Below are 17,690 nucleotides of genomic sequence, written 5' to 3'. Positions count from 1 at the left end.
GCCAACAAGATGAAGCTGGTTATTCCCAGGATACACTTAACATTTGGTGCTCGGGCCTTTTCCTATGCAGCCCCTACTCTATGGAACTCACTTCCACAATCAGTACGTGAGGCTCCTTCTCTGGACAGCTTTAAAAAAAGGCTAAAAACTCACCTCTTTTCCCGAGCCTTTGAGACTGCATAATGCAGGGTCACAGCGCTTTGAGTCCCCAGGGAGAAAAGCGCTATATAAATATTATTGTTATTGTTAAAGTTTCCTTTAAGACCAGCTTGATTTTTTTTTTTTTTTTTTTTTGCTGAAGTCTTATGTTCTTCTCTTATCAGGACTCCATCTGTATAGTTTGCAGGGTAATCTCCAGTCTGAAAAATTCTGGTAGCCTGATTGGTGTTTTATTTTTTTTGGTAGAGTTCTTGCCTTCAGTCGGTGTCTATAGGCTGGGAAGGAGGCGTTTATGTACAGACCTGTGGCCACACACTCCATATAGACTGCCATAAATCCTACATGGAGTCATTACGTGTAAGTCTTATTAAACCAATGTTTCCGCTGTATTACACTGTAAATGTCATTTCATACATAATGTGCTTTCCTTTGCAGAATGACCAAGTCCTGCAGGGATTCTCTGTTGACAAGGGAGAGTTTACATGTCCCCTCTGCAGGCAGTTTGCAAACAGTGTCCTTCCTTGTTTTCCTGCAACCAGCATGGAGCGGAGCCACTGGCAGAGTCACTCTCATGGAAATAAAAGCATGCAAGAGCTCATCAAAGAGGTGGAGGACCTTCAAGAGCAGCTGGGAACTTTCCCAGTAAGCATTAGTGTAAGGCCGAAATATCTTGTTATTCTCACTCTGTCACCTCATGTCCTCATCTGTCACTCCCCATCGCTTCTGGTATTGCAGGGCGAGGATGGATCTTACAGTAAATACACCGCCCTGTACAGGCAAACGTCCACAATGTACATGTGCAGTAATGGTTATTTCCATCTATTAGAGAAATAGGAACCATTCATGCGTGTTGTCTGCATATCTCATTGCTATTGTAATTTTTTTTAAAAGTGACACTAAAGCGAAATACAAACTTATGATATCATGAATTGTATGTGTAGTACAGATAACTAATAGAACATTCGTAGCAAAGAAAAGAGTCTCATATTTTTATTTTCAGTTATATAGCTTTTTGTATAACATTGTATAATTCTCTAATATTTGCAGTTTACAAATTACACTCTGTATTTTAAATGATGAAACAGAGCAGAAATAATAAACCTTTAAACTTCCTGGCAGTAGAACCTTAAACAAACAAGAAAAGTGAGACAGGTTGAGATAAGTGCTTCAGAAAACAGCTCTGTAGCTGACCCAATTGGGTCGGAGAGCTCAGAGAAGCTCTTTTGCATAGACAACAAGTGAAGTTTCTTAACTGTTCCTGTACTGGAAACAATATGAGACTCATATCTGTGCTAATAATGTTCTATTTCTTAGCTGTACTACACATACAATTCATAATATCATAAGTTTATTTTCATTTCAGATTCCCTCTAAGAGTACCGAATTTCTGCTTGAAAAGTGTTGTTCTTCTGTTTACTAGACTAGTTTTTTTTTCTTTTTAATTGTGTGAGCGATTACTCAAGATAAATAGTGAAAATTTTCTTTAAAGCGGTATTATACTCTCAAAACATATTTCAGGAACTACTCTACGTTACATAAAAGAACATTTGAAAGCAATCCCTGTGTGTAAAAATGTTTACTTCCACTGCAGAGAGCAATAGAAGCTTATCCCTGTTAATCATTGCTGGTTGAAACTCTCTGCCTGTGTCTTCACTCTGCCCGCACTCCTTTTCTGCTGAATAGACACATCACCCTGGTAAGAGCTGAGTCACTTAAGCAGAAAAGGAGGGAGGCAGAGTGAAGACACAGGAACAGGGAGCTTCAGTTGGACAACTTTACAAAAACTGCTGGCTGAAACACCTTTTGTGCATATCTCCCTAGACCAGCACATTGTACCTCTCATGATTAGGTCAGATTCCAGCAGGAATCTTATTTATATCAGTTTCATAGCCACAGCTGCTGGCTTTGTATTGCTGGATTGAGTAGAGCGCAGTGCTGTCATCTAATGTGCACCATGCCCTCACGTAGATCCTCAGTGCTCCTGCTTTGCTTGCTCATGGTAAATGGTCTTTACAATCAGTATTTGGGCGAACACTGATTGAGATGGACTTAATTTTAACAAAATTTCACTAGATGCAATATTTCTTAATCTGATGCCCAACCTGGGATCTTGATAGTGCACTGGTTAACCACTTCGCATCCTACCTACAGTATATTCACATCATTGTAAGTGGCTCCTGAAAGCCACATGACGTGAATATAAGTCAGTTCACTTTAATGAGCACAGTACGAGTGCTAGCACGCGCCTGGGCTCATTAACCCCATCCCCCTAACTAACTAATTAAGGATGCCCTCCCGGGGTCCGATCCTCCAACCCCCTGCCCGATCCCCTGTAATTTAGCATTCCCCCCCTTCTTCCCACATGCTGTGATTGGGCAGCATGGAGGATTAGCATATAAACAACATACCTCACAAGGCAAGGTGAGCTGTTAACATGCTAATCCTCCATGCTGCCCGATCACAGCATGGAGGGGAGAGGGGCATAATGGATATCTGGGGGCTATCTAAGGGGGAGAGGGGGCAGGATCATTACGCACCTGGCCATCTATGGGGAGGGGGGGGGCAAAAGGGCACACTCGGCTATCTATAGGGGCAAAGGAGCTCACCTGGCTATATATGGGGGGGGGGGGCAATGACAAAGGGACACATCTGGTTATCTATGGAGAGAGGGGGAGAATACAGCGGCACACCTGGCTATCGGGGGGGGGGGGGGGGGTCAAAGGTGCACAAATATCTTTTATACTGAGGGAGTGGCTGATAAGGGACACATCTGGCTATACTGGGGGGATAAAGGGGGGCACCTGGCTATCCATGGGGGGGAGGTGGTATAGAGGGTACATCTGGTTACCTATTGGAGGGGAAGAACGAAGGGGCACACCTGGCTATCAATGGGAGGGGGGGGGGGGGGCAAAGTGGCAAATCTGGCTAATAAAGGGTCACATCCAGTTTTGCCAACTCATCCCTTTAATTACTGACATATATGAATTATACAGGTTTTGTGGCTAGGTAGATGCAGTTAAGGCACTGATTATGTGCAAATATCCCCAGAACCTGTATAACTTAGATGTGTCAGTAATTAAAGGGATGAATTGGCAACACTGGTCACATCTGGGATTTGTATGGGGAGGGGCTAATAAGGGGCACATCTGGCTATCTATAGTGTGGGGGGAGGAAGATAAAGAGGCACACCTGGCTATCTATGGAGGGCGGAGGCTAATAAAGGGGCACGTCTTGCTAACTATGGGGGTGGGAGCTAATAAATGGGCTTAGCTGTTTAGATATGTGTGCCGTGAGGGTATATTACTGTTATTTTGGCGATTACGGCTTGTAATTGCTAGTAAAGTGCAAAGCAAAAAAAAAGAAAAAATACACTTTTATTTACAAATATTATATGGTCGCCATACATTGTACAAGGAAGATAATTTTAATGTTGAAATAAACAGGACATATGGACTAATAAAATATGTCGGCTTGATCTACAGTAATACTTTTTATTTTTAAACTGTAATGCCTGAAAACTGAGAAATAATGACTTGAGGACTGCGGTGTTAACTCCCCACCCCCAGTGACCAGGACATTTATTACTAAAATGGCCACTGCAGCTTTAGGGCATAGCTGCAGGGCCGAACAACTCAACACACAAGTGATTCCCACCCTTTTTTCTCCCCACCAACAGAGCTCTCTGTTGGTGGGGTCTGATCACTCCCCAGGTGATCGTTTTTTGTTTTGTAAATATTTATTTTATTACATTTTTGATTTTACTATTTTTTTATTTGTGTTATATCCCTCCCTCCCCTGGCTAGCCTATCACAGCGGATTGCTTCCCTGTGTCCCAGGGGGACAGCCATGTCGCACGGCTGTCCCCAGTACAGCGCTGCTGCAGATCGCAGCGCTGTACAAAGTAATTAGATGGTGGTGGTTTCGCCGTCTAACAGTCTCCCGAGCGACAATTGCCACTCGGAGACTGTAGGAGATGCACGCGCAGCATGCACGCGATCTCCTGCTAGCCCCATAGACGGCATTTCACGCCAATCGGCGTGGAGCGGTGCTGGGGCTGCTGCACTGCTCACGCCAATTGGCATGGAGCAGGCGGCAAGTAGTTAAAATGCATTCAAAATAAAATATTTAGCAAAAAGTACCACCCAGAGAAAGCCTATTTGGTGGCAAAAAAAAACTAAGTATACATCATTTATTTGTGATAAGTACTGCTAAAGTTATTGGCTAATGAATGGGAGACCTGTGAAATGTAGAAAATTGCTTGGGTTTTTTTAGGGGGAAAACCCCAGGGTAGTGAAATTGGTTAAAGACACCACCTGTGACATAGGAGACCAGGGGAATCTTGGCTGGAGCCAGTACCTATTCAGTAAGGAATCCTTGAGAAAGAAGCCCCCAAGGTCCAAGGTGGCCTACTGAGCGGGGGGCCCTTTGTGGTTGCAGCTCTCAAAAGCTTTGAGTCCGACAGAAGAAAAACGCTCTACAAATGTTAAAATTATTGTTATTACTCTGTTAAAGAATGTTGAGTAAAATTTGTCCACCTTTAGTTTAAAAGAAAAATCCTGATGTGATTTTTGTTTTTTCTTAGATAGCTGGTCATTCCTAAAAACCAGAAAAAAACCTTAAATTTAGGGGAACAATACAGGAAGCATTTCATGGGGATATAGTAGTTAGCGCTCTTGCCTCGCAATTGCTAGAGTCTTAGCTTCAATTTCCATCCATGATACTACCTGCAGGCCAGCACTGAAAAAACAGTGCAGAAGATTCAGGCGCAGCCGGCGCCACCATAGGCCATAATAGGAATTACGGCTATAGTGGTGCTCAGTGAGTAATTTGGGCGCCGTCAAAAGACGTCAGATCACAGGTTACTATAAAAGCTCTGATTCAGCCACCAACAATAAATAGCTGGAAGCCAGATTACATCTTTCCCCACTATGCACGACGATCTGGAGAGGTAATAGTAATTTGCACTGCTGGGACTTGTGCAGGAGCAGGGTGAGCCATTTTTCGGCTTTACCCTGCACCTAAATCTCCTAGTGGCTGAATCATAGGTATGACCTGCAGGGAGTTTGTCTCTTAGGCCTGGTGCACACCAAAAACCGCTAGCAGATCCACAAAATGCTAGCAGATTTTGAAACGCTTTTTCTTCTTTTTCTGTAGCGTTTCTGCTAGCATTTTGCGGTTTTGGGAAGCGTTTTTGGTGTAGTAGATTTCATGTGTTGTTACAGTAAAGCTGTTACTGAACAGCTACTGTAACAAAAACCGCCTGGCAAACCGCTCTGAAGTGCCGTTTTTCAGAGCGGTTTGCGTTTTTCCTATACTTAACATTGAGGCAGAAACGCATCCGCAATCCAAAATCTGCAGCAGCCCGGGAGTATGCGTTTCTGCAAAACGCCTCCCGCTCTGGTGTGCACCAGCCCATTGAAATACATTACCCTAGCGGATCCGCACCCGCAAGCGGATCGCAAACCGCAGCGGAAACGCTCTGGTGTGCACTAGGCCTTAGTGTTTGCTGCGTGTTCTTTCCACATCCTAAAAATATACTAACAGGTGAATGGCCTTCTCCTACAAAATGGACTCCAGATAATGGCAGGTGTGACAAATTATGGCTGGGGTACTATACATGACCAGGGTAGCTTACTGTGCACCTTAGTTACACATACACATTGGGTTCTATAGAAGAAATCTGCTTTGTAAATGTTAGCCCTTTCATTCATCCACTCCTCTCAGCTTGAGGGATTAGAATGCTGCATCAGCCATCATTTTGAAGGAACACAGCGTCATTTGGCTGCAATTTTGGAGCCTCATAAATGGTATTTGGGCAGTTAAAAATATAATACATGCATTGAAGGAGCACTTAGTCAGTTTCTAAGCGGTATATATAATAAAACTGCCTTTAATTCAGCTTTAATTAGCTGACCGCTGGTATAAAGTCATCAGATCTATAGGAGAGGTGTAATAAAGGGTTTCCTCTGGGGATATTAAGAATATACCGATTCATGGCGACTGGTCCAGCCAAGTTTGATTTGCTATTGTTGCTGAATGAAATGAGCTCTTAGCCTATGATTACTTCCTGTGGATATTGCCTATTGCCCCACTCATGGTTTGTCCCTGCACACTGTGTACTTTGCTTTTAGTCGGAAACCAATTTAAGCAAGGAAATGGAGGCGGTGATGAAAGACATCAAGAGCGCCACACAAAAGAAGTACACCGACTACAGCAAGACCATGGGATCCCCCGACAATGACTTTCTCTTCATGTACTCGGTCGCTCGGTGAGTCTCCTATTCATACTCTAATTCTAACAACTTTATAAATTCCACTTTTACCTTGTCACTTGTTTTTATTGCAATTTTCCTGTAGCAGTGGGTTATGTTAGAGGGGTGCTTTATACCCCCAAACCCCCCAAAATATCTCACGATGTACAATTTATAATAAGGGCTATTGATGGTATATACAACGTTGTGTGCAACAAGCTCCAAACCACTTTATAATAAGGCTCCTTTTCCACTAGGGAGCGCAGTCGCACGCAAAATGGCGATGTGATTGCGGAACCTACATTTTCCACTTGCTGCGATTGTGCCATGAACAGTCATATCAAAAATCATATAGCAAGACGATTGGAATTCAATAAAAATCTAAATTTGGTAATGAAAAATGAGCACTCTGATTTACATCGCCATCGACAAAACAGCCACAATCTGTCGTTTTTCTAACGGATCGTGACGAGTGGAAAAGAAGCCTAAGGCCTGGGAACCACTAGCAGCGCTTTTCTAAGCGCTCGTGGTTTGTAAAGGTTTTGCTAATGTAATGCTATTTGCGATGTTTAGAAAATCAATTCCTTTAAATAGGATCACACACATAGCATTACATTAGCAAGGGCTTTTCACTTCACAAACACTTAGAAAATCGCTGCTAGTGGGTCCCAGGCCTTACAGTCCACCAGAGAAAAGAAAGCAAACCGGAAGTTGTGTGCATTGTAAATATCGCTTCTTATAATGCCGACTGCATATAAACATGCTCCGATAATCTGCAGAAATGTATACAGCTGACCCCAGTTCAGGAGTCTTAATTTGTTGAGCAGTGGTTCAGCCTCTGTTGGTGCATCTGCCAGATCTACTGTGGATCCCAGTTTGTGTAGACAGATTTGTTCAGTGCTAATGCCTGCTACACACGGGTACATGTGTAGTGATCTACAAGGGTCACCTGGAAAGTAACAGCCATTTTCAGTTAATCAAGGAAAAATATATATTCTATTTTAGTGACACTGTCTTCTGATTATTTCTTCATACCATCACCTGCATCTATCATCTTTTTAGAGGGTTTGCAGTCACTTTTTTGTAGTAGCATCACACTCCCACGTATGGGTTGAAGGAATTGGGGGGCTTTGTTAATGTTGCTGAACAAACAGTTAAAGGACCACTATCGTGAAACTCGTAACATTTAAAATACATAAAAAAGAAAGGGGTCCCGCTACACCGATAGCTGGGTGAAAAAGTCTCCGTTTATTGAGAACATCAGTGAATGTACAAAAGTAAAAAAAAGCTCAAGGCTCCTTAATCATAGCTTACAACATCATACAAAAACCTGGTTTAAATAATCTAGTGACCACCCCTAGGAAAGAGGGGTGTGGTCACTATTCTTAAGGTAACAGACACACATGAATATAAAAGAATTGGTTTAGCCAATATACAGAATTGCATCTATTAAAAACAAAGCACTCAAACAATGCCAAGTAACATTTGAACACAAGGAGAGAATATGTCCCGATTACAAATACTTACAAATGGAATAAAGCATGTAATCATAAATTAAAGAAACAAACAGTTCTCAAAAGCAGTCTATTTGCAATACAACATCAGTGAGCATTATGTTCCAGTATCGTAAGTTAGACTCCAGTCTGGAGTTTAGGCCGGCAGGCATGCGCGTGCCCAAATGCCATATCCAAAAGGCATCTCTTTTCTGTAGTCGCCTATATATATCACCCCCTCTAATAGATTGAGTGATCCTTTCTATTCCTTGAAAAACAAAACCCCTCATATCCCCATGGTGTACATTTAGAAAATGTTTAGAAACACTTGAAATATGGGAGATATAGGCTTCATTTCTAAGACATCTAGAAGGCCCATTAAAGTGTTCTGAAATGCGCTGTCGTAGGGGACGTGTGGTACACCCCACATGCTGAAGTTTACAAACGGTGCAGCTGACGAGGTAAACCACATACTTTGAATTACAATTAATATATTGTTTGATCTGTAAACTTTCATTTTTGGAAATGGAAGTTACCTCCCGAGCTGGACCATGAACACCACAGTACCTGCAGCTATTATACCCACACTTGTAAGATCCTGTATAAGTTAACCAGGTAGGGGTTTGTGCATTTGAACTCAAAAAGAGGCTGGGGGAAAGGTGAGACCCCAGGGTAGGGGCTCGACGTGCAGAAAATCTGCATTCTTCTAGAATTTTACGAAGTTTAGGGTCTGTATGCAGAACGGGTATATACTTTTTAATGATACCAACAATTTTAATATATTCCAAACTATATATTTAAAATACATGTAAACACATACAAATAAGAAGAATGTTTCTTCCCGTGTAAAATGAGCCATAAATGACTTTTCTCCTATGTTGCTGTCACTTACAGTAGGTAGTAGACATCAGGTTTTACACTAGCCCTTATCCTCATGGGGGATTCTCAGGGTTTTGTTTATTTTCAAAAGCACTAAGGCCTCGTTCACACTGACATACGCAGATGGCAAGGCAATCAGGAACGCAACCCGCTAGATCGCACTGCCATCTGCGCTTCCATGCACTGCTTGGCTGATCCCATGCGATGTAGTGAATGGGTCAGCCATTCGTTTTGCCAAAGAATGTGCGCAGCAGTGCGATCGCACTATGCAGCGCATGTAATGTGAACATCAGACAGTGCAGTCTATGCACTTCTGATGTGCATGCGTGTCCACCTCCATAGGTGTTGCCAAAATACGGACGGCAACGCGTCTAATGTGAACGAGGCCTTAATGAATGGCAGTTGCTCTGTCCAACTGCCAAAAAAAGTTTGCAGCGAGCAGGGAAACTGGCCAGCATCATTGTATAAGTTCTTTTCAAGGAGTGTCTTTATAAAGAATAAAAGGCTTGCTGAGAATCCCCCATGAAGAGATGGACTAGTCCAAAACTTGTTGGTTCTATCAGATTTCTACTTCCTACTGTAAGTGACAGCAACATAGGAGAAAAGTCATTTATGGCTCATTTTACTCTGGAAGAAACATACTTATTTGTATATGTTTAAATGTATTTTACATTTTTACATTTTCGCAATAGTTGTCCATTAACCGGCTTTCTGCAATAACGTGGTAAGTGGTGCAAGGTGAGAACAGATTTACCTGACAGATGCAAGTTACATTACCAGTGGCATAGCTAAGGAGCTGTGGGCCCCGGTGCAAGTTTTACAGTGGGCCCCCCCAAGCACTCTATACATAACAATTGATACGGCGCACCAAAACCTGCCAGTAATTTCCACAGTGTCAGGTGCAAGAAGGGGATGGGAAACAGTTTGTTAATGATTACTACTGCTTAAAGCATCTATAGAAGTGATTACCAGCACAGGGCCAATAAAGCGCTAATATTGTGCTTGAGTGAGGGGGGGTCCCTCGGGGCCCCTATGACCCAAGGGCCCCAATGCAGTCGCTACCTTTGCAGCCCCTATTGCTACACCACTGTACATTACTCTGAAATAATAACTTGCGTGGCTGGATTCGCTGCATGCGTGTTTCTGCTTTTGCAACTGCAAAAAGTTGATATTTGATTGCTCTGAATTCATGACTTCCTCCGAGAACTCCACATGCTTTGTGAATAGATCCACAGGCACCTCTAACGAAAGTGTACCGGCAAGTTAGGCTGTCCAAACTAAATAAAGGTTCTCCTCACAAAGTACCGAAGTGTGAAATTAAGTTGTACCAGATCAGTGAAGTATCGGAGGAACGGATTTGTCAAGACAAGTGCAAAAGGATTTGGAGCAAAAGTAGGGCAGCTGCGAACAACCAGAAGAAGTCAAAGGGCAGAGAAGATACTGCGGAGTGCTTTTTGATAATTTTTCATTTATTAAAAACACGCTCATTTTGACTTGCATTAAAATCGCGAAAAAATGGTGACAAAATTGCTGCAATCGTGATTGTTCGAAAGATCACAATTTCAACGATTTTACCATGATATTAATGCAAGTCACTGGGAGTGAAAATGGATCAAAACACACTCAGTGGTTTGTCTCAGCCCAGAATATTTATTTCACAAAACAGCTAAATCCTGATTGGATGCTCCAGGCAATTGCTTTACTTTCTCTCCTCACTCTTTGCCTTCCTCAATAATTCCTCCCATCTTTTGTCAGACGTGTCACAGATGCAATCAGCTGTCAATCTACATTTCATATTTTAACGTTTTAGTCTGCGCATTTTAAGTAGCTGTCGTCTACCAGTTAGCTTGTGGAGGTTTACATTTTTTTAATTGGATTTATTTTCTCAAGATGCACACAAATATCAGCAATAATCACAATATTCTGCTTGCAAGCATTGAATTTCTACCCTTGTTTCCACTGCTCCTCCGGTAGACAGTTTCAAGCCGCGCGAATCGCCTGAAGGGTGGAAAATTCCCGGCAGACGAATGCCCTTATCAGCAGAAACCAGATGCAACCCTGAGCAGCAGCATTATCAATTTTAAATTGCTTTTTTTCCGAGGACTAGAGAGGATTAAAACATTCCTTTGGAAATGGGTGGCATTAGCCGCAAAAAACTTAGTGATGTTAATGCACAGAGGCTGTCTTCAGTGGGGAACGCAGAAATATCTCTGAAGAGCCTCAGAAAAAATGGTTGCTGACATAAGATTTCAGCACCGCTGCCTGCATTAATTCTGCATTCATGAAATCTCATTTAAGAAGCTTAAAGAGTTAAGTGACATCACTGGGAAATTGCTGGTGAGACATGTAACACCCACACATTCATACAGTCATATTTTCCGTGTCAGAGGGGTTTCTAAGGTGCATTTTGTAGGAATGATCAGGGAAATTTGTGTTGGAAATGCAAGTGTGTAGAAAGCAAATCTAGAAAGTGTTGCATCCTCATCATCACCAGCTGGTTGAAGCTAAACTCGGACAAAGCAGAGAGGTGTGAGTGGAAGGCAGTCCACACATTAAGGATAAAGTCCAAAACTCTTCCCACTTCAAAATGGCAATTGGGGAAGATACTGCACAGTATAAAGACTCTGTGCGAGACCTGGAGGTGATCCTGGATGGAAAGCTAACACTTCTCGGCAGGTATCAGCTATCGTCAAATCCTCCTCCTTCCATCTGAGAAATACTGTATACGGAGAATCAAACGCCTTATCCCAGCTGAAGGCCTACCTATTCTAGTTCATGCATTTGTATCCTCCCGCCAGGAGTACTGCAATGCCCTATTCATCGGACCCCCGGATAAAGTTCTGTGTTCCTTAGTACAGAATGCAGCAGCCAGACCCCTAAGCACTGCCCCCCGCAGCTCACACATCTCCCCAGTACTGCAAACTCTTTAGCTTAGTTACCAATAAAATGGAGAATCATTTTAAGATCTGCCTGCTGACATTCAAGGCTCTAAACCACATGGGACCCATATACATAGCGAATCTATTGGAGCTATATGCCCCTCCACACACTCTCCGCTCTGCCAATAAGAGGAATCTGGTTATTCCCAGTATCCTCTTAAAAACATTTGGTGCTCGGGCCCTTTACTATGCAGCCTTTACTGCATGGAACTTCCACAATCAGTGCAAGAGGCTCCTTCTCTGGACAGCTTTAAAAAAAGGCTAAAAACCCCCTTTATTTCCCGAGCCTTTGTGACTACATAATGCAGGGGCACAGCACTTTGAGTCCCCAGGGAGAAAAGCGCTATAAAAATATTAACATTCCCTGCAGAATAGATGCTATACCTTGACATCAGTCTGAGTAATACCAAAAACACCTTCGGATTGTGGCCAAAATGCTTGCTGCCTTGCCTTTTAAATTTAAATTGTACCTGTACTCAGGAATATATTTACAGATATAAGCTTGGTGAGTTCCTCTGACTAGACTATGCCACACATCTTGGTGGTGTAGATTACAGGAAGTAATTATTTATTACCCTTTCCTTCCTAATGCTCCCTGTATGCCCTGGAGGGACATTACCAAGCAAAGAAGCCTCAGAATTTGTCACGTAACTAGTGGAATCCATGCTGTTTTCATACATCATATGATTTCCAATGGTTAAACTGCAAAGTTAGTTAATGGATATTTCACCAAGCAATCACCTGCCACTGGGAAGCTGTAATCATGCAAGTTTGTATACATACACCATAGAGCTCAGTAGCTGTCCGGCAGTTCGGTTCGGTCAAAACCAGTGGCATTTAATGAGGAACTTTGGTGAAAATAACATAATGCTAACTCTTAGAATTTTCATTTATAGATTCTTCAGTCAGTGTTTGCCCATTGTAAAATCTTTCCTCTCCCTAATTTACATTCTGAAATTTATCACAGGCAGTGACATCTTTAGTCCTGCTAGGTGATCTGTACAGAATGTTTGTTTACTTGAGAGTTCTATGTGCAGAGGAAGAGATGCTTCTTGCTTGGCAGTTGGAAAAAGCCGTTATTTCCCACAATGCAACAAAGCTCACAGACAACAAACTGTCAGGACCATGGTGGGAGGGGTTTCACCACAATATCAGCCACACAGACACTTTCCCTTCCTTATTATCTATTCGAAAAAAAGTAAAGCTTTCTCATGGGAAAGGGGGTATCAGCTACTGATTGGGATGAGGTTCAATCCTGGGTTAAAGGAGGAAGTGTAATAATTGAGGTTATGGTGTCCATATAAGTTAGCAATGTGTGAGCCTTTATGATATCAGAGCTTCTTGTCTCAAATCCCATAAAACATGGTTTTAAAAGGTAGTTAACCACCTGGAAGAGTAGGTGACTGAAGGTTTGTTTCTTATATGTACCTGTCCAGTGGCTATCGCTCACTCCGCTTGCCTGAGGAGGCAGGTCATGATTTCTGGCTGGACCACTCAGACGATTCACTATGAATGTTAATGGGAGACTAAAACGGGTCAATGAAATAGATTCAAATAAAGCTATAAACTGGAAGAGCTGGGATGGTGCACACAACAAATAGGGGGCCATCTCTCTTTAGACACATAGTGGTGGCTGCAGCACAGTCTTGTATGTGACCCAGACCTGCAATCACCTCCACCCATCTGTCTCTGACAGGACAAGTTTTCACCGTGATGTTGCGCTCAGTCCTCACTTCCCTATTGGGCTGCTGACTATACACGGAAACAAGTCCCAGTCACGTTAATTACCACACTATAGCCGCGCCAGTATTCTGTATCATCGTTTGTAATCCAAGCAGTTCCTAGAAATAAAATACAACAGACCAGATCTTCTCATAGTGAGTATTGCCTCATCAGTGACACCCTTGTGCAAATACACACACTGCGTGAGGAATTAATGTACTATCACCAGGGTAGATGGGGATCACACACCCCCCTTTCCTTCCCTGCTCACCAGAAGTTTTCTTGTCAGTACTGCATATCACAAAACATCCATGCCGCTTAAAACCTTTAAAAACATCAAACGTATTCTCATAGCGTAAAACCACTTTAATAGGCTCCCAATGGCCCCCACATTAAAACTGCGTACATAAAACTTTCTTGCATATTAGCATATCACAATACCACATCGCCGCCAGCTCCGGTCACCTCTCACATGCCCAGGCCGCGTCTCATTCGATCAATGGTAGTACAGCGTGCGTCCTCCAAGCTCCGCCCTACGCGTTTCGTCACGTGCCAAGTTGTGACTCATCAGGGGCTGGAGTGCGCACGTTCCCTGTAGCAATATATATGCTTAACCCCTGAGAAGATCTGACAGGACAAGGCCTGAGAAGCTCAGTGTCTGTAGCTTATCGTTGCACAAGTACATCACTAACCTCTTACTCTTGCATTCACAGAACAAATCTGGAATTGGAGTTGGTTCATCGTGGAGACAATCTGTGCTCTGGGGGAGCTAGTGCTGGTGGGAAAAGATCATGCCTAAGTAAGTTTAACATTTACAGTGGAAAGGAAATAATATAAAGCTATGTTTCCTATAGCAAAGCGTACCAATATGTATAATGTACAGTCAGTCCCCTACTTACAAATGACTTGAGTTACAATGTTTTAGATATACAAAGTTGTCGTTATTTATAACATACTGTATAGATTACTTTTTTATTGCACAGTTTTGGTGTTAAATGTTAGTGTTGTACACACTGTTATAACTAGTTAAAAACACTTTTTTTTTTAATTAAATAATTACACAATTAAAACATCCAAAAAAATATAATTTGCACTATATGTGCTAATCCAGAGTTGTTTGAAAGTAAATCATGTATCCATGTTTCACCATGTTCACACCGAGGACTCAACTTACAAACAATCTCCCAGAATGGGACCAGTGTGTAAGTAGGAGACCACCATAGTAGCTTCAGAAAGTATTCAGACTACACTTTTTTCAGTTTTGTTATATTGTAGTCTGATGCTGCACTTTTATAAATTCTGTTTCCACCTTGTCATTATGGGGTACTAAGTGCAGAAAATAAAATAAAAATAAACAATTGTAGCACCAGATTGCGATGCAAGAAAAAAGAGCATAAAAGATAAACGGAAGCATTTGAATGGAGTCTATCTGCTGCATATGGCAAGAACCTGAAGCGGAAAAGTGGTCAGTTGAATTGGACTCCAGCTGACATGTTAATTTTGGTGACTTGTGCCAGGTTTCTTTGCTCAGTGTGTCTCGAGAGGTTTGGGTTTCTCCTAACTTATTCTTATCACCAAATCATGTTACAGTATACTACAAGTTTCTGCACTCCAGCCTGGGATTAGTCACAGTTTCTCAGCATGTGACAGGCAGCTCCCTCTCCCCCCCCCCCCCCCTCCTCAGCCTCACAAACTGCATCACAGACAACAAGCTGAAACTGAGAGCAGGGACGATGTCTGTGAGGAATAAACAAAGCACACAAAGCCTGGAGGGGGTGTGCATAACTTGTCCCCATTACAACAGAGGCAGCCCCTTCCTCCCTGGGTCGACAAAGCTTGACAAAGAAAAGAAGATTAGAAATATTAGACACAGTGCAACTAGAAAAGGCTGCAGTAATCCAGACCACATTAGAACAGGTATAGGAACTTATAGGATAGAAGAAAATTTTGTTAGAGCCTCTTTAAACGTGTCCAGGGTTGGAGCTGTCTTAATTAAGTTTAGCAAAGCATTCCAAAGGGTAGGGGCAGCATGGCCGAAAGCTCTGGCTCCAAAGGTTTTCAGCTGGACTCTGGAATTGGTCAAGTTATTGGATCCTTTTGAGCGGTGTGGCGCAGTTGCAACACATCCTTCAGGTATCCGGGGCCTAGGTCATTTTAGGATTTGACTGTTAGTATGCCAATTTTGAAGAGGATTTTCCATGTTATGGGTAGCCATGAGAAAAGGATTTGTGTTCTGTGACAACCTCCCATGAGGAAATGGACTAATCCAAAAGCTTTCAGATCTGTTATCTTTTTACTACTTACTATAAGTGACAGCAACATAGGAAATAATTATTTATAGTGCATTTTACTCTGAGAGATATATTTTATTGAATCAGGTCCTTTTGGCTGTGCGAGGCATTTAATAGACCCCTGTGTTAAATTTTGCCTATCGAGCGCCCAAGATGGTGATTTGGGCGCCCGATGTGGCTATGCATTTAATGGTTGTAGCCGATCTCGGACGATTGTCTACAGCTATTGGTAGTTAGGATTAGGCATTAGGTGAAGGGGCGGGTTCGGTACCTACATTAGGTGTGAGAAGAGGTGGGGCGGTTAAGTTTAGGCATAAACAATGGAGGGTTAAGGGCTCGGATTAAGTTTAGATTAATATTTAGTAAAATATCGGTAACTTCATTGACCAATATTTTACTATTTGCAGCTTCTCCCGGTACCCAGATGATGCGATATGTACTCATATTTTATATGTATGTATTTTACATTTTTTACATTTTAAAATTCCTTTAACCCTTCTTTTAACTTTTCGTGAAGGCCCGTTTCCACTTGTGCGGTGCGGAATCGTCGCGGACTCCCCGCTGACGAATTTGCATGCGGGAGCGTAATCGCATGCGAATTTTACTGCAAATTCGCATACGATTTCACATAGGTTAGTGTGTATGCGGATTTAACCATGTCAGTGCCTGTGTGCTTTTACATTGCTTTCATGCAAATTTGTATGCGAATTTGCGGTAAAATTCGCATACTAAAACCGCATGCGATTTTCCTATTAAATACATTGCATGCGATTCGCATAGCGGTGTGCGGTATGCAGATTCTGCGGGGTCTACTGTGCAGATTTTTTCTGCACAGAAAAAGCTCAGAAATCCTGACAAGTGGAAACAGGCCCATCCACTTGTATTGTCTTTGCGAATCTGCATGCAGGAAACGCATGCAGATTCGCTCTAGTGGAAACGGGCCCTAAAACTAAAATTAGAAAAAATTCACTGATATTTAATGTTTTGCATTGAAAAAGCGTCCCCCAGATTTGTAGCGCAGGCGTGCTAAGCACTTATTCCTATTGCTTTATAAACAATCGCCTTCAAGGACATAGTTCTATAGAGACATGACAGTGTTTTCCTGCATGTAGAAGGGGCTTTATAATGAATTCCTAATCCTCATAGAGCGTGTGATCATTAGAGACTTCCACCTGAGAATGTTTGCATTAGGTGGTTTTCCTACAGCACATCAACAGTGCTATATCAAGCTTTAATGTCAAGGACACCCTTGAAGTAAAACACACAGCTTTACAGGCGAGACTGTGTTCAGTCAATTAAAAGCCTGTGAACAAGACACTCCTCTTCTGTACGTTTCACCGTGCCGGTAATGAGGTGTCTTTCCTGTGATTAAGCACAGCACTCCATAATAGTCTTGTAAGAAGTGTTAACTTTGTCGATTAGATATTGCATTAAATGGAATGCAGAGTCCCAGGTGAGCTTTTACAGCAAAAAGCATCACAGGGAAAAAAACGTTCAGAACAAATAGGTCAAGTAGTGTTTTAGTAGATTGAGCTATGAGGATGGAACCGCTGGGGAAATGTAAATGAGCTGTGATTGATAGACCTGCCTATGTCAGCTTCTGCAACCGTGTGACAAGGTGAACAAGCTGCTTCTGCCCACTAAATGTAACTGCTCCCTCTCCCAATCGTTCTGTTATTGGTTTAGAGTTTCAAATCCACAACTGTTTACTTTTATATGTAATGTTTTATGGACTTCACTCTTGAGCCCTTGAAAGGAAATTTCAGCACCTGTATTTGATTGAGACAATACCTTGTGATAGAGAACACCTTGTGTTGGTGGCCTTTTCCACTAGCTATGCGTTGATCTGAGAATCAGATCCCTCTTGTTTCGCGGATCAGAACAGCACTGCTATTAGCATATAAATTTCCCTTCTCTGCCTGTCACCCTGAACTGCACTCAGCCCATCAGTGAGCAA

The 17,690-nt window shown here is 42.4% G+C and overlaps 1 protein-coding gene across 8 annotated transcripts in view; it reads left to right on the top strand.

Annotated features, from left to right (window-relative positions):
- Positions 1–17,690, top strand: part of UBR3 (ubiquitin protein ligase E3 component n-recognin 3) — a 329,771-nt gene that overhangs the window by 241,863 nt on the left and 70,218 nt on the right. For 5 of the 8 annotated variants that reach the window (XM_068245562.1, XM_068245559.1, XM_068245557.1 and 2 more), the window contains 4 exons: positions 406–516; positions 595–813; positions 6,291–6,427; positions 14,156–14,241. In XM_068245562.1, the coding sequence (XP_068101663.1) occupies positions 406–516; positions 595–813; positions 6,291–6,427; positions 14,156–14,241 (553 nt within the window). The remainder of the gene's footprint in view (positions 1–405; positions 517–594; positions 814–6,290; positions 6,428–14,155; positions 14,242–17,690) is intronic. The other 3 variants (XM_068245563.1, XM_068245561.1, XM_068245558.1) reach the window with 1 other exon arrangement.

Source organism: Hyperolius riggenbachi, chromosome 7 (genome assembly GCF_040937935.1).
Source record: "Hyperolius riggenbachi isolate aHypRig1 chromosome 7, aHypRig1.pri, whole genome shotgun sequence".
Lineage (NCBI taxonomy): Eukaryota > Metazoa > Chordata > Amphibia > Anura > Hyperoliidae > Hyperolius > Hyperolius riggenbachi.
Note: the sequence above shows the minus strand (reverse complement) of the source record. Positions and strands in the feature narration are given on the sequence as shown.